The following is a 22,945-nucleotide window of genomic DNA, read 5'->3' as shown; positions in this document are numbered from 1 at the left end:
AATGTTGGTTTCAAATATATAAGTTTCATCAAGTTTATGCCTACCTACTAAAAGTTACGCGCCTGAGAAAATGTTGCTGATTTTCGAAAAAAGGGTGAAAGACCCCCTAAAAGTTATAGAACCTTAATGAAAATCACACCATCATATTCAACGTATCAGAGAACCCTACTGCAGAGGTTTCAAGCTCCTATCAACAAAAATGTGGAATTTTGCATTTTTTGCCAAAAGAAAGATCACGGATGCGTGTTTTTTTTTTGTTTTTTTTTTTTTTTTTTTTTTTTTTTCAGGGGTGATGGTGTTGACCCAGTGGTCCTAGAATATCGTGAGAGGGCTCATTCGAACGGAAATTAAAAGTTCTAGTGCCCTTTTTAAGTGACAAAAAAAAATGGCGGGCAACTAGGTCCCCTCCCACGCGGATTGTTTTCCCAAAGTCACCTGATCAAAATTTTGAGATAGCCATTTTGTTTAGCATGGTCGAAAATATTATAACTATGTCTTTAGGATGACTTAACCCCTTGAAGCCCCCAGGGGGAGGGCTGAAAGTTATGAACTTTACCCAATGTCAACATATAGGCCTAGTATTGGTTATTGGGACCCGGCTCAATGGTAACCGAAACTCTAGATAACGGTATTTACATACAAATAGATGAATCAAAAGAATTGAATTTTAATGTGGATGTGAAATATATAAGTTTCATCAAGTTCAGTTTAACTTATCAAAAGTTACGCGCCTGAAAAATTTTTAGTAATTTTCAAAAAAAGGGGGAAAGAACCTGTAAAAACTGTATAACCTGAATGAAAATCACACCATAATACCCTGCGTATCAGAAAACCCTACTGTAGAGGTTTCAAGCTCCTATCTACAAAAATGTGGAATTTTGCTTGTTTTGCCAGAAGAAAGATCACGGGTGCGTGTTTATGTTTTTTTTTTGTTTTTTTTTCCCCAGGGGTGATTGTATCGACCCAGTGGTCCTAGATTATCGTGGGAGGGCTCATTGGAATGGAAATTAAAAGTTCTAGTGCCCTTTTTAAGTGACCAAAAAAAATGGAGGGCAACTAGGCCCCCTGCCACGCTCATTGTTTTCCCAAAGTCACCTGATCAAAATTTTGAGATAGCCATTTTGTTCAGCATGTTCGAAAATATTATAAGTATGTCTAGGATGACTTAATCCCCCGAAGTTCCCGGGAGGAGGGCTGAAAGTTATGAACTTTACCCAATGTTAACATATAGTATTGGTTATTGGGAAGTATACAGTACAGACGTTTTCAGGGGAGATTTTTTCTGGTAGTGGGGGGGGGCAGGGACGTACGCAGGGGGGGCCTCAGGGACCGGCCCCCCCCCTCCCGAAATCTCACGATTTTTTTCATTTTCCCATAATTTTCAGATTTTTCTCACAGAATAATGGGTTTGAAGGATTTGCCCCCCCCCGAAACAAATTGGCCCCCCCCCCCGAAAAAAAATTCCTGTGTACATGCCTGGGGTCGGGGGTTATGTAGGAGGATCTTTCCATGAAGACAGTTTTCATGGGGGAAGGGACATTGGTATGAAGGGGACGCCGGACTTCCCAGCATTGTTTAAAAAAAGATCAGAAATTAAATATAAAAAAACAAGTTTTTCAACTGCAACAGCAGCAACATCAAAACTTTAAACGAACAAAAAATATTACATATATGATTGGGTTCACCTTCTAGTCAATATCTCTCTCTTTAAGCCAGAGATTTTTTAGTACTTTCATAAGAGCTATTTATTCTAATTAACGGCCTTTGTGATTAAGCGGTTATTTTTAAAGAATTGGAACAAAATTTGAACTTTCGCTTAAAGAGCAAGGTATTGACTAGGGGGCGAACCCCCTAATATATGTATTAAAAATATATGAATATAGAAGTTCGTTACGTAAGTTAATTCGTAAGTTACGTATATCTTTTACTACTAAAAACGTTCGTAAATAAAATGAAACAATTTTCGAGAAAGCCATTTAACCAAATAAAAGTAAATTAATATGAAAATTTAGTTTTAATTGTTCATGTGCTGTGAGCCAAGATCAAAACCTGCATTTATTTATAAGCGTTCAAAAATTAAATAAAAAAAAAAGTTTTTTCAACTTTGAGTTGGAAGCGGCGTTAAAACTTAAAACGAACAAAAATGATTTTGCCTACTAATGTGACTCTCCTCTCCTCCATGCCTTGTTCTTTTAGCTAAAGTTTGACTTTCTCACAACTCTATTTTTTTAAACAATAAAAAAAATTTAGCGTAAAGAGCGAGGCGTTGAGGAGGGGACAGCCCCTTTCATATACGGAATAATTTCTGTTCGTTTTAAGTTTTAATGTCGCTCCTTACTTTCAGTTAAAAAAACTTGTTTTTATTATTTAATTGTGGACAAGGTTTATATTCACTGATTATTCAGGTAGCTAAGAAATAAACTTACCTCTATAGTCAGAATTGCATCCTGAATCAAAATTTAACATGCATTTGAGTCGGAAATGAACTTCACCCTCTGAATTTTACCATCTCTAAAATGAATTTAGCGATGGATTGGCTGAGGATCTTACTAACTGCATCAAACAAGTCATTGAAAAAAACTCGATTCTCTAGCAAAATATTTTTGGATTTTGTACAAATACTACTAACGTCAGGTTTGGAGCCAATAGATCTGCTTCAACGCTAATGAAAGCCATGGTGTCCCATGTATTGAATGTGAAATGCTCATGCCATCTTATTCACTTATGTTCATATTATGCATGCTTGTAACTTCCCAAGACACTAGAAGACTTGGTGCGAAATATCTATGCCCACTTTTCCAGAAGTGCTTCCATATCAGATAAGTATGCTGAATTTCAGGAGTTCTTTTAATCCAAAGCACCCTCATTTCTTGCACCAGGACAAACCCGCTGGATGTTCCTTCAGGTATGCATAAACATGCTTATTGAGCATCTGTTGGCTATTACTCAGTATTTCATAGAGACCCCGTTTGACGACCCAACTGCAACCAATGACCTTATCTTGTCAACATTAGAAATCAAGTTGACAAAGCCATACCTTGAATTCATGGAGTACTCTCTTGGCCTCTCCAAGGAATTTAACAAAGTTTTTTAATCTTAACTTCCATTTCTTCACTCCCTAAAGGCAAGTGTCAGAAAACTTGGGAATGATTTTGCATCTAACTTCATCAAATTGGCCTGTATTCACAGCGTTGCTGTGTTTACTAAACTGGATCCTTACCTTTCAAGTGGGTACCTGCCTTTAAACCAGACATATGTGGGAATAGCTGCAAGCAATTCAATGCAAGGGCTCATAGATGCTCAAGGGCCAAGTGATAATATTGATCTATTTTACCGGTCTTGTTGAAAATGCTATATAGTCCTAATCAAGCACATCCAAAACCCTTCCAAGACGCTTTGGTTGAACCAAGGAATACAAGAAGTTTGAAACCAAATCTCTAAGGCCACTGTTTGTGAGATTTCCTGTTCTAAGAGAAAAGTGTTGCCTCCAGAAAATGGACATAGAATGGAGGTCACAGGCAATGACTGATGTCACTGAGCTTCATTTGGGAGATGCCCAAGTTGAAGACCTGTTAGTTGAGCAGTACTGGATAAAGATATTTAGTCTGGAGACTCGTAATGGCAAAATCAAGTATCCGGAATTGCGGAAGCGCATATCACTGATCTTCTCTTTACCTTTTAGCAATGTACCAACTGAGCGTTTGTTCAGTACCCTGAAATTAATCAAAACAAACATCCGAAATAGTCTCGGGAATGTCACACTAGTCTCACTTGTTCGAGTCAATTAATGGTTGAAAAACAAAGATAAAACTTTATCAAATGTCAGCATAGTGAAAGCTGTCACTGGCTTCAAAACGAAGGCAAACACCAAGTGCGATGAAATGCTGGAGATTGCACTTAATTAAACTTTCTTATGTGTTCTAGGTAGCGAAAAAGATTTTATATATATATCTGTGAAGTGGAGGCCATGGATAAAATTGCCGAGGATCTGGAAGATGTAAACTTTCTTATGTGTTCTAGGTAGTGAAAAAGATATTATATATATATATATATATATATATATATATATATATATATATATATATCTGTGAAGTGGAGGCCATGGATAAAATTGCCGAGGATCTGGAAGATGCAGCTAGACGGCATAATAGTAAAATATTGTACTGGTACGTTAAAAAATTGAGAGGGAGTAGTCAATCCGGACTTGTTCCAGTTAAAGATAGGAATGGGGTCGCAATTAGCGATAAGGAAAAAAACTAAAGCGAGATGGGCCGAACATTTTGAGAACTTGCTTAACCGAGATAGAGTTGCAGGAAAAAATATAGAGGAAAATGAAAAAGTTTGTGATACCTTGGATGTGAAGGAAGATTTGTTTTGTGAGGAGGAATTAGCAACAGTACTAAAAGGATTAAAGAAGAATAAGGCTCCAGGTGCTGATAGGGTGGTAAATGAGTTTCTTAAATATGGTGGCTCTGAGGTTAGAAATAAGCTACTGAAGATTATGAATATGATTTTTGAAAAAGGCGAAGTACCTAACGATTTTAAGAAAACCTTAATTAAGCCATTGTATAAGAAAGATGATAAGAGTGTGTGTCGTAATTATCGAGGCATTAGTCTGGTTTCTGTAGGTAGTAAATTATTTATTAATGTGATACTTTATAGACTGAGAGATGCCGTAGACAACGTTTTAAGAGAAGAACAGTGCGGTTTGAGAAAAGGTAGAGTATGTATCGACTAAATTTTTACTCTTGGGCCAATAATTGAGAAGTACCTGAGTTTTCAAAGACCTTTGGTCCTCAGTTTTATAGATTATGAGCAAGCATTCAATTCTGTCGATAAAGAAACGTTAACAAAGGTTTTATCCTTCTATGATATACCAGACAAATGCATTAAATGATTAGTACTATGTACGAGAATAACACTGCTACGGTTAAGGTAGGAAATGAGGCTAGCAGCTGGTTTTATATTAAATCAGGAGTTAAGCAGGGTTGTGTCCTATCCCCCTTTATATGGATTATTTTGATGGACTTTGTTTTAAGGAACACAGGAAAGGCAATGGGAGACCACGGAATCAAATGGGGAGGAAAAAGTCTCCTGAACTTGGATTATGCTGATGATTTAAGCATCCTAGATGAGAGTTTGAGCAAACTGAATGGACTCTTAGAGGTTTTGCGAGTTCAGGGTGCTAGAATAGGTTGAAAATTAATGTTAGGAAGACTAAGTCACTAAGGCTAGGAATAAGAGAAGATGAAAAGGTGACGTTGGGTAATGAAAAGATTGATCAGGTGGGCAGCTTCACTTACCTTGGTAGTATTATTAGTAAAGATGTTAAAAATAGAATAGCCAAGGCTCAGGGTGTTTTTTCACAGTTAAAAAAAGTCTGGAAGTGTTATGTAAAGGGTTTTAAGCGGAATTACGGATTATTGAACTATAAGTTTTGACGTCTCAGAGCTTTGTTTCCATGGCACAATCAGATCTGACTTCAAAGAGATACGAATTCATATAGGCTAGCAGGGGTTAGAAACATTTTTCTAAGCCGTGGCGATGACAACTTTTGGTGTTTGCAGGGATGAAAAAACGTGGCCTCTTCTTCTCAGGCTATCTGGAGATCAGATTCCTTTGGGAGCATTTATCTTGGAGACTTGCGAAATAATTACCTATTATTGGACTAGACGCAGACATATAAATGAAATAAACACAGATAAAAAAGACAAGAGATTTATTGAACTTACATGCATAGTCGCACAGCAACGGGTCACTTCATTGACAATAACGGTGACCAAAATATAACGATTGGTACTAATCGTTTCAGATCTGACTTAAGATTCAAATTAAAAAACACATTGTCCCCATTCCCAACCGCAATTTTTTCGTCCTGCACTGTAAGGAGTGCTCGCCCTTGGAACAAGAGAGCCAAGGTTGTAAATATTTCGTCCAATAATCTTTTTTTAAATATTTTTGATGATTCAAGCATTCACACGGTTTTTTGCCATTTAAACTTCCTTAGAAATATCGTACGTAGCAATTTTTTAATACTAATTATCTTAAGCGAAATTAGAACGACCAGCGTCGTTGTTTGACTGGAGCTAGAAATGCAATTTCTCTTTTCGCTGATTGTAAATTTAAATTTTAGGAAGCTGTATTTGAGCTAAATTAGTGGACGTTTAATTTCTGCCCGAATCATCTTTAGAAGGAAATAATCTTATATTTTAAATACATGGTATTCTAATATTGGTGCACATCACCCTTCCTATGAAATAATGACGTCCCGTCATTAGTAACTGCTCATTAGGAGTGCTTAACATTTTTCAATTATTTTTCTTTTTTTTTCTAAATCTAACACTGATTACTTTTACATTTCCAATAAGGTTGGGACTATTCTACTTTTACATTAGTTTTTTTTTTATTTTGCTGTCTATATGACGTACTACATACTATCTACACAACGTTAAGTTAATAACTTGATAATATTACACCTAATTCTACTTGTGGTACATACATGAATGATTTATGACATACAATATTTGGTTCATCATATTCACTGATGACATTAAAACACTTTCACTATTGGGATTTTTGAATTGTCCAAGTTATTAGGAAGTAACACATGTAGCTTCACATCTATTCATCACCTTTCGTGTCCTTAGTGTACTAAACCCCTCTGTTGTTATAATTACTCTGTTGTAATTACTGTCCTTCACTCCTTTTGTCCTGGCAAAAATTTCGAAGCACTTACGTTATGGTTTCTTCATGGAACAGTTTGAGTCTAGTTGTCTTCACACGGTAAGTTTTCCCCAATAGTCAAGTGGGAAATGGTTGTTGAATATTGTTCTAATAGTCAACTGAGGACTGATTCTTCCCACTGCACATGTTGGTGTTTTTCTTCTCAGCATATCATTTTTTTAGGATTTTAGAGGCACATAGAGAATGTATTTCTCGCATAAAATTGTTCATTTGTGCCTTTTGAAACGGGTTGTCGTCATACTATAGTGACTCTCTTAATATATTGTCTTTAAATTCAACTTCGAACCTCTTCAACTATCATTTAACTTCAAATATTGTTAAATATCGTTTATCTTGTACTGCTCGATGGTGTTCTCAGAGTTAAAGTTCAAATTGTATTTAATTTCTGCTTCAAGTATCTTCAAATGTCTTTAAGTGTCATTTAACTTTCAATATCGTCTATCGTGTGCTGATCGACGGAGTTCTCAGAATTAAACTTCAAATTATCTCTAACTTCAGTTTCGAATATCTTCGAATGTCTTTAAGTATCTTTTAACTTCAAATATCGTTGAATATCGTTTATCTTGTACTGATCGATGGGGTTCTCAGAATTAAACTTCAAGTTGTCTTTAATTTCAGCTTCAAATATCTTGAAATGTCTTTAAGTATCATTTAACTTCGAATATCGTTAAATATTGTTTATCTTGTTCTGATCGATGGGGTTCTCAGCATTTATGTGATTATATAGTTCGTTAAAGCACTTGATACTGAGGTTCAAATATGGTGTTACCTGATATGTAATACGGTTCATGGTCGAAGAAACGACGGTCAAAGGTAACTGTTGTTTTCGTAGACGAAGCTGGGATGAAGTTGCCTGGAGTCATGGTGAGTACTCTTCGTTGGTTGAGATATGATGAAAATAGATGTTACTGGGTCGTATCTGTACTAGGTAGCTTATTGTAATACTCAATGACCAAAGTGTCTATTTACTTTCCTGTAATAAAAACAGCGCGGCAGAATCACACGTTCTTTGAAGTAAATACACATACAATAGTTCACGCATTAATTGGGTTATAATTTCTAAGTTATGAGACAGAATTAAATAAATACACTAATATTGGCATTCTCAACGAAAATCTAAAAATCTAAATTTGAGAAGTTTTTAAATTTCTTCTGATAACGAACATACCGATATTAAATAAACATAATTTAACCTACATTATTAAGTTTGAGGTCTACTGTTACGATATTTTTTTCATGCCTGCATTGCTCACGCACGTCCGTGCTGTTTAAGAAACGCATGTGCAGCGTCATAGCCGCATAGTTTTATGCAAACGATACTACAATGAGGGAGCAAGACATAACAAGGACGAGTGGAGACCTCCCTACCCACTCGTCTTCTAATGTCCTCCCCATTTCTAGGCTTAGACGGTCTCATGGGGTTGCGGGCTTATCGACTGAAATGCATAGGTTCTTAGTCTCTGAATTTTTCCGTAATTGCAAGTCAACATTGGTGCCTCATATTCGCCTTTCGAATAAGGTCATTAGATGCAGGATTTCCAAGCTTGCCTCCATAGATTCCAGTTAATGCTTGGCAAAGAATATAAGCATACTGAAGAACTGACATCAATATCTTTTTAGAAGGCTATTGTTTGAGCAAATCCTTCAGAACTAAATAAATAAATAGTATATTAAAGTCTTATTAGAATCCGTTAAGCGAGAAACACCTTCACATTAAAAGGGAATTCCTTGTGGGTTTTACTTAGTCGCCATTGGACATTCACAGGGTTTCAATCCATATATCTTAACTGATTAAATGGTTTTAAAATTTTACATATTATTATTGAGATATAATTTCACATCCACCGTGAAATTCTACATATAAACGTACCAATAGGTTGTTTGGTTTTAGTTACCGATAGTTGGCTATTAGTACATATATTACTCGAGTAAGAAACACATGAATGAGCAATGTGTAGGCCTAAAATAATTATAATCTGCACTAAGATAAAATATTTCATATAATTAGACGCTTCTGTACTGGTAGTTTTTTTTTTTTGATTTTATAAAGCTGTCAGATATAAGGGTATAGCCTACTGAATTGCATAGTTTAAAAACTAAACTTCTTTTCAAAATAGCCGACACTCCGAACTAGTCGTGTTTACTTCAGTTAATAAAAACAAATTCGCTCTATCAAAATATACTGAAAACTGGCTGAAATTTGTACGGGTATAATGGGGGTGAAGAAATTTAGGTTTCAAGAGGAAATCTTTTTGGTAGTCACTATATCAGAATTGGATAATTTAATATACATGTTGCTCAAATAGATTTCGTATAAACTAAAAAAGGGGGAAAGGGGAAAATTTTTTTTACAAAAATAAACGTTTTTCACTAAATGAAGCACAGTCTTTTCAAGTTAAACATAAACCTTAGTCTAACTTGAATAAATTATCAGGTTCTAAATAGTTTATTGAAATAATTAAATTTTAAATAATAACTTATTGAGAAATTATATTTTAATAAATAATTAAAGTAAAAATTGAGTACGAATTGATTATTAGAATAATTAAATAAGAATTTGACTGATATTTTAAGCAAGAAAAACGAACAAAACGGCAAGTAAAAAGGAAGATTAAACACTAAAAACCTAAAAATAGAGCAAAACACGATTCAGATCAAGCTCTAGCTATGAATAGTGTCAGATTATCGAATTTTTAAGTCAAGTTAGGCATATCTGATTTTCTTTTGATTAATTTTCTTCATAGTTAAATTTTTTTTTTTCCAATCTTCACGTGGAAGGCAATTTCAGCAGGGATTCTAAATCTTAGAAAACTTTTATGCCCATTGTAGAGAGGAGATTTCGCCTCGACTTAATCCATGTATAAGACCATTAGTAAAGATATCACCGTCATCACCTTGCAGTCTTCTTATTGGTAAAAATTCAACGATAAGTAAAAAATTTTTTTTTTTTTTTATGACATCAATCTTTGTTCGGACCTGGGTCGATTTTTCATAGAAAATCCGTGGAGGCCTGAGTCAGTATAGGTAAGATATAACGTGACTGACTTAAGAAAATATGTCACAAAAATTAGATCACAATATATGTCATAGATAAACTAATGAAATTAAAGAACATTTTTGTCACAGAACGATAGAACAGTGATCTCTGTTATTGTATACGTCATAGATATAAACTAGTGAAATTAAATTTTTTCGTCAAGGAGCTAAAGACATTAATGCCTTTGTTTCTCTTTGAAAGTAATGTTTAACACAGAGCTGTAGGAAAGCATACGTCATTGATATACTATAATGTAATCAAAACGCTTGTCTCTCTTTTTTTTTGCCTCGGAGCAATAGGACAGAAAGCTCTCTGTTTCCCTTTCAAAGCATTCAGATCCCAAAAACTTAAACTTAGCTAGCTCATAGAAATTTCTATTCAAACGTTAAGTATTGTGTTGACTGGCCCTGATTGGCATAAAAATACAAATTTCTTACACTTGAAGGACTGAAAAATATCCCTTCCTACGATCGTTAAAAAAAAAATTACAAAAAACAATCATGGGCCTTGAGTTCCTCCCCAGGCTTCCCACAAGACATGGCCCAACACCATTTGTCGTTCTCAGTCGATCACGAGCTTCCTACCTTCGGTTATTTTCTGTTCCAACCTTTCTATTATCCTTTGAAAGGGCATAGAAATAACACTAACAAAAATAAGACATCTAAAACTTAATCAAATCCTTAGTAACATAGACTAATTTAGTCTAAGGTGCGTAAAGTATAGCAATCAAGGATGCTTGTTGTAACAAAACATTGAAAGTAGATTTAATTTAACTGAAGTAATAAGGTATGTCTTAAGTCTAGCTACAGAAATAAAACCTAAATATGCTCATTCTTTCTAGCTCTTAAGTAAATGGAGCAACATGAAACGAAAAATTGACATTTTCACATAAATAGTTTTTTTAAGAACAATATACTGACTTTTGACAATCTTTCTTAATTGTGTTGAATGCTATCTGTTTATAAAAAAGGCATAAAGTTAAGTCTGATATTTGCCATCATTACAAATAACCGATAAAATTAATAAGCGCAAATAACGCGGATATTTATCCACTAGGGGACCTAACGTGTGCGAGGAGAGTCGACCCCAGCAATACAAATGACGCTCGACCCCAAAAAAATACATTCATGTATTTTTAATTATTCTTTGTAAACAAGCATGAACACTGGCTTGTTTTACATCTACATAGCTCTAAAGCAGCCATGGTTTAAAATTCAAATTTTTTTGTTCACTCATTTTGCGGAGCTAATTCAGAATTTGAATTTTTTCTAACACCATTATTCACGTGAAGGTCATCTGTGTAGGTAAAGGAGACCCTTTTAAGACCTATCCCTATGCCTCAATTTTCTGTGATTAACGGTTTCTTTCGCCGAATTTCTCGCCTTATGCAGAGTTCCAGTCACAGCTGGGTAACAACCCCCTTTTTTTTTTGCTTCCTTCGGCGATTTTTGCTAAGCTTCCTAGGATGTGTGCTTATGCCGCTGCCGCCAATGTTCGTAGTGCTAGCTACCACTGGCACTTCTTATTAGGGTGTATGTGCGGGGTCACTACTTTTAAAGGCAAAAAATGACACAAAAAGATTGCTATGCCACTTACTCGAATGACGCAAAAAGATTGCTATGCCACTTACTCGAATGACGCAAAAAGATTGCTATGCCACTTACTCGAATGGCGCAAAAAGATTGCTATGCCACTTACTCGAATGGGAGAACCCCTTGTCAGCCCTAATGTTAGTGAGATTCCCGCTCTTACCCCAACGGTTCTGCAAATATCGGGTTTGGTATACCCTATTTACAGTATACCCTGTCCCAGGGTGTGATAACGCGACCGAGTTGTCAAATGTACACTTTCTAAAGCCAAATGTACCCACCTTGGGTTACGGCTAGAAAATATCTACTCTCTCCTTGGAGTTAATAACCCTCCCTGTCAATGTAATAATGACGGTGCCTTGTAGCTCTATTCCTACCCTGCCTGGATTACGGAAAATACTACACAGTTTGTAGAAAATACCTTACTTGTATTTTTCCAAAAGGGTCACAAATGTAATTAAAGAAACGAAAATAGGTCATTTATCTGAAAGGAAAAGAAACAGGGGTGGAACCCCAACAGACCCCATTTGCTACTATTATGCCTAAAATTCTTCTGTTTCTACCAACATTTTATCGATCCAGCAAGAATTTGTTTTTCTTTACATTTTATCTTTTAATTTATTCCTTCAATTCACGGTACAAATACTTTATTATTTAGTAATATACGGCAATACTTCATTGCATTTATTACTAATCACTAAAAAAATTACTAATTATATACTTGATTCTACTTGTTAAAACCTGAATACTATTTTTTTTCTCATTTTACAATTCTTCATTGAGCCTTTTCTCCATTTTTCTATTGTACCCAACTCTTTTAGGGGATACAAATTTATTTCTAACAGCCAAAGTTCAAGCAAAGCTGCTCGAAGTTTTGCTAGTTCGAGCGCCGTTAAAAGCGAAGTCCATTTACCTTCCTCTTTTGACAAAGCCATTTCTGTTTCAATATACCATTTTTTATTTAGTCAACTCGACCCAGTTTTCTCAACTTCCACCAGTTAAAACTTAAAGAAAATAAAAATATAGTATATATGTATTGGGGGAGGCTATTATCTCCTATGAGATATCTAAAGGGTTTTCTTGTAGTAGCTTAGCGGCACTAGGCCTAATCAATTTTCTTATATGTCTGTATCTTTCTAATTATTAAATTTGAATTGCAAAGTTTTAATAGCTTAATTAGTTCGCAGTTTTTCTCTAATTTCCGACACGCACCATTTTTAGCGATAGAAAAGGTTTACTATTTGCTTGTGGCAACCGGAATTTCTGCAATAGCGCCACTTATAGCGCTGGAGATTGTGTCAACTAGGCTAGCGCCGCTCTCAATTAATGAGAGAAAATTGAGTATGTAGACATACAAATGTGGCTTCTTCCTTCTTGAGCTGTGTGGAGATCAGATTCCTTTGGAAGCTTTTACCTTGGAGTCTTACGAACTAATTACCTATTATCGGACTAGACGCAGACATATAAATGAAATAAACACAGATAAAAAAGACAATAGATTTATTGAACTTACATGCTTAGTCGCACAGCAACGGGTCACTTCATTGACAATAACGGTGACCAAAATATAAAGATTGGTACTAATAGTTTCAGATCCGACTTAAGATTACAATTAAAAAACATATTTACCCCATTCCCAAACGCAGTTCTTTCGTCCTGCGCTGTAAGGATTGCTCGCCCTTGGACCAAGAGAGCCAAGGATGTAAATCTTTCGTCCAATAATCTTTTTTTAAATATTTTTGATGATTCAAGCATTCACACGGTTTTTTTTTGCCATTGAAACTTCCTTAGAAACATCGTACGTAGCAATTTTTTGCTACTAATTATCTTAGCGAAATTCGAACGACTAGCGTCGTTGTTTGACTGAAGCTAGAAATGCAAGTTCTCTTTTTGCTGATTAAGAATTTAGACTCTTGGAAGCGGTATTTGAACTCAATTAGGGGACGTTTAATTTCTGCCCGAATCATCTTTAGAAGGAAAGAATCTTGTATTTTAAATATATGGTATTTTACTGCTGGTGCAGAAGAATAGGAAGATAAGTCTACAAACCAAGATTAGAATATTAGAAGCTACAGTGATGACAGTGGTCAAATATGGCTCTGAAGCATGGACGCTCCGAAAAGCGGATGAAGATTTGCTTGATGTTTTCCAGAGAAATTGCTTAAGGATTGTTCTAGGTACCCGGCTAAATGACCGTATCTTAAACAATAGGCTATACGAAAAATGTGGTTCAATACCGCTCTCTAGGGCTATAATGAAGGAAAGGTTGAGGCAGTTAGGGCACGTTGTGCGGATGAAGGATGACATATTGCCGAAGATTGTTCTTTTTGGCCAACCCTCTAGGTTTAAACGGAAAGCAGGTCGTACTTGTCTGGGGTGAGACGACGTCATGAAGAAAGATTTAAAGGAAGTCGGAACTTCTCGGGCGGGTGTAAAAAGAGGGGCTTAGAATAGATTGGGATGGATGAGGAGTGTGCGTACCTGTGTTGGCCTCAGGCGGCTTGGTGCTGCGGTGAGTTGTTAGTAGTAGTAGTAGTAGTAGTAGTAATTTGATGCTGCGCTGTGCAGCATCAAATCATTCAATCATGTAGATTGTGTGGAAATGTAAAGCAAACTATCCCTTCTTTCTAGGGAGAAAAATTGGGAGAAATCTGACCTAAACATAGGGAATTTAAGGGAAAATTGATATAAAAATAGGGAAATTTGAAATTGAAAAGGGGAAGCACAGGCTGTAAGTTACACAACTTGGTCCTACCAGAACAAATAGATTGAATTCGATCATCAGCCGCCGTAGTTCAGTTACTAGCGCGTTAGACCTTGAATCAGAATTATAGGGGTTCAGTTCCTTAATCAGGCATTTTTATATCACGGCCCTTGTGTTTCAAGAGTCATTCTTAAATAATTTGAACAAAAAGTCAAACTTTAACGTAAAGAGTGGGGCATTGAGGAGGGTGAAACCCCCTTCATATACGTAATAATTTATGTTCGTTTTAAGTTTTAATGTTGCTCCTTACCTTCAGTTGAAAAATAAACTTTTTTTATTTAATCATTTAGAAGTAACTGCGAGATTTAATCATTTGATTCGGAGCGAAGCTTTTAGATTTGGAGAGGGCTGGGGCGCGTTATATTGACTATAAATCTCTGTGTTTTGGTGAGTATAATATTTCTTAGCGATTTTCTCTTGAGTGGTCTCTCAGTTGTATTTTGGTTATTTTTTTTATTGTGGTTGTGTGAGGGTGGTAGTGAGAGAACGGCGATAATTAGTTATAGTTTGGTTTTTTATTTTAGGAGCTGCACCAAGTTAGAGGAGGTTGTGCCGTGCTTTTTTTTTTTTTTTTTTTTTTTTATTTATTGTTTTACGTTGTTGATAGCGTTGTATATATCAGGGTTCTTTTTTTGAAGGGTGTATAGCTTACAAGTTTGCTTCTGGTGGTTGATTTATATATTTGTTTGATTTAAATTAAAACCCTTATTACTTAGAACCTTATCCTACTTTACTAATAGTTGGTTTTCAAGGATCTTGTGAAATCCTTTCAAACTTTTGCATGGAGACAGTGCTCCCCAGTCTTCAAGGATCATTCGGGGGTAGTTCCCTCCCCTCCACTTGAAGTTTGAGGCTATCAAAGAGAGTATTTCGAATAATTATATTATGGATATGCCGGAATGAAATGTCGGTACTTGTCTAGAATCTGGGTACACCTGAAAGAAAGACCGCATCGAAATCCCGAAGCCGCTATTGATAAACATGTTTCCGCTGCATAGTGAGATATTGTTCACTCAGTGACAGATTTAAACTTTAGTTTTTTGGGGTTTAAGGATACTAAAAGGTAGCTAGGTTACGTATTTGATATATGCTATGCTTTACCCCCACCCCTAATGTGCAAATATATAGCCCAAATTTGTTTCTAAGCTATTATATTTTCATCCTATTTTGTTTTATTTCATTAGCATTAACGAAACTTCACTTCTCGCATGTGTACTCAGATTCTAGACAAGTACAGAAATGCCTAAAAATCCGCTTTGTTTCTCGTAATGATGAATTTTTCTTGACCGTTTTACAAAAAGAAGAAAAATGCTGGCGAACGTGACTAAAAGCAAAGAAATGCTGTCATGGCTGAATCAGCAAACTTTAATTTCTCACGTAGGCAGTCGGGAAAGGCCATATTAACTGCAATCTGGTTGCGAAAGTTTGTGTTGGAAATTGATTTGTAATTTGTTATTGTATTTTAAATAACAGATGTGTATCTTTTTGCTATTTCAAAATCTAATTTATGAGGAAAAGACTTTTGGTTAGGCTTTGTTCTTGTTAAGACGATCGTCTTAATCTTTGTGTAGTTTCTATAGCCATAAATCATTTTCTTTTAAATAATTCCTAGGAGGTAGCAGCTACCCAGGAATTTATTGCGGCTGAGTGGGTAGTTACAGGGTAGGCGAATCAAAGGAAGTATTGCAAGTCACGGGCAATAGAAACTGGGGTCGGTACTTTTGTACAGAATGGTACATACTCGAGAACAAACTAGTTTTATCTGGCTGTATTAAGACATTTAGCTTACCCTCAGTGGAAAAAAAAGTGACGGGTGACAGAATACATTGGACTTGTATAATTTGGGCTATGTATTTGCATATTAGGGGGGGGAGGGTGAATTATTTGGACAGCGGAAAGTTAGAAAACAATTCTTACTTCATAATATGCAGAATAATTGTAGCTAACACATTTTGTATTCAGACCCGCTATACTTTATCCCACCCCCCTAATGTGCAAATATGTAGCACAAATTAATTTCTAAAATATTATATTTTCGTCATATTTATGTATATTCCATTAGGGTTAACCTAACTTCACTTCTCGAGTGTGTACCATTATGTACACAAGTACCCTGGGGCTTTTCTGCGTTGGTTCCTCTTCTGTACTTCATAGTGACTACTAAACTAAAAATAAATTTTTGTTTTTAGGCGATGGTTGCATGTTACCCTGGTAGTGGAAGTCACTATGTAAAGCATATCGATAATCCTAACAAAGACGGGAGATGTATTACTAGCATTTATTATTTGAATAAAAATTGGGACTCTAAGGTGATTTTTTAGATTTTTTTTCCTATTTTAACTTAGTTCAACGTTTAGTTCATTATTTAAATATCCGTGTAAAGGTATCAACTGGTTGCTTAGATGACTTATATCATTCTCTAATGGTCGAATAGATATTATCAGAACTAGACGTTTAAACTGTTTCTGCTAATTGAAAAAAAAAAAAAAACATCGGGTAGTGTCATTATTGATGGCAAATTTATTTGTTCTTTTAAGCTGTATCAGTGTTATTATTTGTATTTTTTTAGCTATTTTGTAGAGCAGTATCCAAGTGTTAGGTTAAGTTCATTGTTTAAATGTTGGTGTATAGGTATCAACTGGTTGCTTAGAATCTAAGATGACTTATATTATTCTGTTATGGGCGAATAAATAGTATCAGGATTAGACATTTAAGCTGTTTCTGCTTATTAAAAAAAAGAGGCTATTGTTATTATTGAAGGCAATTTTTAGCTATATATCTGTTACTAATGCCGGTGTTACCGCAAATATCGAAGTAAGTCTATATGAAATGTTCGTTTATTAGTTTACTTTGAAACTAAAGAATAACGGGAAGTAAACGTAATAATTTATTTGAGGATAACCCACATTTTAGGGAGGGATGGGAGACAATAAAAGCAAAATCAGCTCATCAAGAAAAGCAACAATGGGATGTATTTTATGAAAATAACTTAATAATACCAAGAAAGAGTAAAAATACTGGAATTTCAGGGGCCGTTCTGACTAACCTCCTACGGCTACGTGCATGTTTTAGAGGGGGGTATAGATTGAAAACTGCAAGTGTCTTTAATTCCCTAGTTAGTCTAAAACTTTTCAAATAACCAATCCTGTGTAAAGCTATTTATAAAGATTGAAGTAATTGGACTTTCCCTGTCCATGAGAGTTAATTTTCTTGTTTGTAATATTCATATTTTTCACTCTTTTCTGCAATATCTATATATTAGATTTTAGACGTCCGCGATTTTATGTTATTTAAGCGCAATTGTTTCCCTTGAATGCAGAGACAGCGTTTGGGGATAAGGCTATTGTAAAATAAGATTCTCCCACGCTCTCGGGTCTTTAGCCCTCCTCCATTTTGTTTGCCAGTACCCCCCAAACTGAATTTTTCCCACTGAAAATATCCAAAAGGGTATTTGCAATGAAAATACAAAAATTAAAATCAATCTAGGGAGGAAAATTTTTTAGGAGAAATACCCTGCCTTGAATTTATCACGATGTGCTTGAACAGCAGGCAAATACCGACCACGCCTATTACCTTTTCCCCCATATCTTGATATGCTAGTAGTTTGATCAATAGCACAGTATAAGTATATATGAATATATAGTCCATTGTAATATTTTTTAGTTTGTGTGGTCAAACCATTTCGAATTGATTGGGCGGTCTTGCCATTACTTGCAGAGCTTGAATAAGAGATCCGAATAAACGACAAAAAACTTCCTGCTTCCCTGGAAATATTAGGAAAACCATTTAACTTCTCCCGTTTTCTGCCGGATAGAAATATTTAGATTTAATGAAACTTACATAATTAGAATGTGCATTTTGTTTTTTCGATTAAACGAAAACGTTTCGATTAAAAGTTTTCTATTAAAGTCCAGGAAGGGCAGTAGCAGAACAGAAGACAAATTCGTAGCAGGTATGCTACACGAAAACGTTAAAAATTATGTCAGAGGAGATATCACTTGAGGGTACTTGGGCACTATATGGACCTTTACAAGGAAAACAATCACGAAAAACCCGTTTTTGACGGGTTAACCGCTATAGAGTAATACAATGATAGCGTGGTTTTCATTATGTATACGATATTTAAACTGTTTTTTTTGGGGGGTTTAGGGGGGGAAGGTACCTAGGATAGGTTAGGTTACGTATTTAATATATGCTATGCTTAACCACCCCACCCCCTAATGTGCAAATATATAGCCCAAATTTGTTTATAAACTATTATATATTCATCCTATTTTATTTCATTAGCATTAGGCAAACTTGACTTTTTAGAAAGACCCATATAATGCCCAAGTACCCACTTGAGTAATTTGACAGTTTCAAGAGTTCCCTGCGATGCTACCCACTTTGATTGAAAACCTTGCCAACACAGGGGGCGTATTATTTATGCTTTAGGTTCCTTGAATAGAAAGCGCTTTGCTTAACAATTAGTAAAAGATTATATTTTTCTTTATCTTAAACTAGCCACTCGTTACCTTTTCGAACTGTTGACACATTTAAGATCCCCTGTCAAGTCTTGCCAAAATTTTAAGGAAATATAATTTCAGTAATTTGACTGCTTTGGAAGTTCCCTGTGGTATTGGGAAAATTAGCTAATGGCCCTTTTGTTTTTGGAACGGTCAGCCGACGGTAAGGCTCGTAAAATAATTTTGAAGATATGGAATGGCCTCAAACATAATAGCGGCTACATGACTTTTATCCGGTGCAAAGTAGAAGAGCTCCTGTCCTATTTTGTGCATTTTGGTGTGCTAGAATTTGACAGCTATTGCACTTTTTGTTACTTCTTTTCCGATTTCGCTAGCAGGTATTATTTTTTTATTTTAAAAAATACTTGAAAAAAAATATTCTGTACGGCATTTTTTGCTCTATGTTTTCATACTATTACGACAATATCGAATGTAGCAGTTTAGAAAGCAAACACGAAAGCGATTTTTGAGTTTATGTGAAATGGCAGAGAAAACAACTGTCGGCTTTAGTTTATATTTTCCAAACAAAATATTCATGTCATCCTCTTCTACAAACCAAGACAAAGGCCGACAAAATCGCTAAAGTACTTATCAAAGCAAATTACAAAATACGAAACAAATTACAAAATTTACATGGTAGAGATATGAAGATAGCTTCGACATCAGTTGCGCCTTAAAACAAACTAACAGGCAATTTAATGCCAAGCGAAACTAATATTTCTAATGGAAATGTTTCTAATGAAAAAAGCCATTCAGCAACGCTGTTTAACTCTTAATTTTCCATTAGGAAGACGGAGGTCTTCTTCGAATATTTCCTGCTGGTTGGGCAAATCAAGTAGCGGATATTGAACCAATATTTGATAGGATGTTATTCTTTTGGTCCGATAGAAGAAATCCCCATGAAGTACAGCCTGCTCACAGGACGAGGTAAGTCAATAATTTCCTTTTTTCGATCTTTTCCTCATTATCTCTTTCCTTGCCATCCACTACGATCATATTGTCGTGACATGAGGAAATTAAATCTTAAAAATGAAGAATCCGGTGCATCTGGTCCATTGCTGTTAATCTAATATGAATGACTTGTATAGGTGTACTTAATTTTCCCTTTTTATTTTTTTCAGTCTTTGTCTATTGCTCTTTTTTTTACCAGCAGGTTCTAACTGTATAATGAAGGAGGACATGTGTGCAATTCAAATTTATCTCTCTGATGTCCACTTCTATGTTTGAGTCCATTAGTCCACAAAGTTCAGAATTTGGAGGTGATCAGAAAAAAAATCCGACGACTGAGGAGGGAGTCGAATGCTTCTTACAAAAAAATCAATTCAAGACAAACTACCTAAATTTTAATCGTTTTGGATTGACCTGTCGTGGAATTGTCCGCTAAAGTTTCCTTCGAATAAATCTTACACGGAAGAGGGGGGGATCTCTTGCCCTTTCCATCTGTATACACGCGTGTATATGACTCATTGTTTTTTACTAGAAATGTCAAATATTCCGTGATGCTGCCACAGCCCATATGCCTTATTCTAATTGAGGTATCAGCTAAGCATGTTACTGCTAGTCAAGGGATCTGATTTTCTTTCTTGAATTGTCGCGCAATTTATTGGGAAGAGATGGCGGATTCCATTAGCTTTTTCGTGAGCGAGACTAATTATATTTAAACAAATCATTTTTGAAGTTACTGTATATTAATTTATCTAATTGTTTGGCGTCCGTAACACTTAAGATAATCGCGCGAGCAGTTGTGTCATTTAGGGAGAGGGGTGGCTAGGGCTGTAGTCCCCTGAGTTTAAGAGGGCCATGAATCAGTAGCCAATATTTATATTTGTTCTATGTTACCTATGAAAAATTTTGTGTTTACAAAAATGTTCTCATTGTTCTCAAAATGTCACAGAATGTTTTTTCAAAAATATTAGTTAGAAAGAACTCTACCATTTAAGCTAGAAAGAATGTACGGATATTACGCAAGTCCAGAATGACAAAATGGCTTCATTTTAATTATTATTGGAAGTGAGATAAGCCACAATATCGGTAAAGAGGATGTGGAAACGAAATTTTCTGCTGGTATGGCTGACAAAACCAGAGACATATAGAAAGAGACACAGCTTGCAGTTTAAATTAGTAGACACTTCTATAATGAGGAAGAGGAACGAAGAGATCTTAGCTGCTTTCACCGAAAAACTTGATACAAAAAGTCCGTCGAGGCTCAGTGACTATCAAGTACGGAAAGCAGGGCTCGACTGGTCAGATTATGTTACACAATCGAGTCACTGTCATAAACAGCTATTGTCAGATAGAAGCCCGTATTGCACCTCATACAATTATTCATATGTCCTTAGACTTGGCTTTGTCGTTGGGTGATTCCATCCAGAATCTGGGATGAGGGAAATATTTTGTCTTCAATCTTCAAAGACTGTGCTGTTTTATCACAAAAAGCAGTATGTGCTATCAACTTTATGTTAATTCCCAGAAAGCCACTGACATAACTGTTCTTCATCTAGAGGAATCATCTGCTACAAGAGGGCCGTGCTGAATAGATAGAGGGGCCTGAATAGATATGACTGTATTTCAGCTATTTTATCAATTACTAAAACATCTAGTGACGGAAAACCGACAGGGAAGGCCCATGGACTTGCAACAACACTATGCAAGTTTAAATTTGTATTTACACGCCATCTAGCAGAAAATAATTTATGTGCCATAGAATCTCTTTCTGAGCCAGGGACGAATCCAGGATATGTCTTAGGGGGAGAGGGGGCGCAAAATAGGTTGATCCGATTAACTTGCGCTAAGAGCAAGCGTTAATTAAGTAAACTACACTACTTTATACTACGTTAGGGGGGCGTGTGCTCCCCTCGCCCCTCCCCTGGATCTGCCACTGTTCTGAGCAGATGCACGCCATAAACCGAGTTTTTTCTAGAACTACTGGTCTTATTGCAGCTAGAGGAAATAAAATGATTATGTACTTCCTCAGTTCGCAGACATGCGAACTGAGGAAGCTATTGATGAAATCTTCCAGAAAGCAAAAGGATTTTCTTGTGATTTTGAACTCGCTGAAGGCCTTTTAAAAAAATGTGCAGAATAAAAATCCTTGGTTATTATGCATTATAACTAAACCAGCGCTATACACGAAAGAAGTCAAGTTTGGTTAATGTTAATGAAATAAAATAGGATGAATTTATAATAGTTTAGAAACAAATTTGGGCTATATATTTGTACATTAGGAGGGGGTGGGGGTAAGCATAGCATATATTAAATACGTAACTTAACCTAACCTAGGTACCTCTTCCCCCCTAACCACCCAAAAACAATCATTTAAGTGATATAAACTGAATGAGAAACAATACTTTGCCATGAATTTATCTAGCAAATACCCGTTTGTCTTGTTTTTTGGTGCAGTATCTCGCGCAGGTTTAGTTATAATTCACAAGTGCCGAAATTTTTCATCTAAACAACCAGAGCGTGCATGACAAGTAGCTTCCTACTTACGTGATTTTGTAGCACTGTCAACTTTGAGCCAAAGCGAAGTTGCTTCAGTGAAAGAATCAAGTAAAAATGGTTTGCAACGAAACTATTAGGGAAATTTTCTTGAGGGGAGGGGGTGGGGGTAAGGGGACTTATAATTATGTGTTTGGGAAACTCTGATCTTCATAAACGACTACGTCTTTTTTGCCTGTCGTCCGACATGCTAACTGGCTAGTTAAAAAATAATTACTTTTCACGTTTTGCTGCCAGATGTTATTTGAATGTAATTTGATTTTAGGTACGCTATAACGCTCTGGTATTTTGATGCTGAAGAGAGGGAAGAAGCAAGACTTAGGTATCAGCGAGAAAATTCTGGTAAGTGTTGTTTTTCTGTTCACTTGTATAACACTTTCTGTTTTTTATATACTTGTGCCCCTGTTCCAAATTCGATTTGGTCCTAATCTATTATATAAAACACACTCGAGAAGTGAACTTTGGTGACAATAAACTATGACGAAAATAGAACACTTTATTATCAAAATTTTGAAGGTCATTTGTGATTTATTAAATTGGGAGCTTCGGCGTCGGCTGATCGTCTCAAAGACAAAGAAAAGTTCATTATTGACGCGATTCTTAACCTAGTTCATTTTAGTTCGTTATTAACGCGATTCTTGAGGACACCGGTTAGTTTGCTTTGACTAGTGATAGAATATTGTGTCTCACCACGGACGTTCAAGAATTATTTCAGATTGTTGGAAGGGCTACAGCACAACTGAGCTGGAACAAGCAGGCTTCACTCATTTGTAAGGGAACCACAAAAATAATTTTGTCAACCCAGAAA

At 35.8% G+C, this 22,945-nt stretch overlaps 1 protein-coding gene across 2 annotated transcripts in view; it reads left to right on the top strand.

Annotated features, from left to right (window-relative positions):
* Positions 1-22,945, top strand: part of LOC148950268 (prolyl hydroxylase EGLN3-like) — a 72,756-nt gene that overhangs the window by 43,858 nt on the left and 5,953 nt on the right. The window contains exons 3-5 of one of the 2 annotated variants that reach the window (XM_089092273.1): positions 16,324-16,443; positions 19,427-19,566; positions 22,403-22,479. In XM_089092273.1, the coding sequence (XP_088948399.1) occupies positions 16,324-16,443; positions 19,427-19,566; positions 22,403-22,479 (337 nt within the window). The remainder of the gene's footprint in view (positions 1-16,323; positions 16,444-19,426; positions 19,567-22,402; positions 22,480-22,945) is intronic. The other variant, XM_089092274.1, reaches the window with a different exon arrangement.

The sequence above is a fragment of the Artemia sp. Qi Xiang Cuo genome, chromosome 7 (assembly GCF_049724085.1).
Source record: "Artemia sp. Qi Xiang Cuo chromosome 7, ASM4972408v1, whole genome shotgun sequence".
Taxonomy (NCBI): Eukaryota; Metazoa; Arthropoda; class Branchiopoda; order Anostraca; family Artemiidae; genus Artemia; species Artemia sp. Qi Xiang Cuo.
Note: the sequence above shows the minus strand (reverse complement) of the source record. Positions and strands in the feature narration are given on the sequence as shown.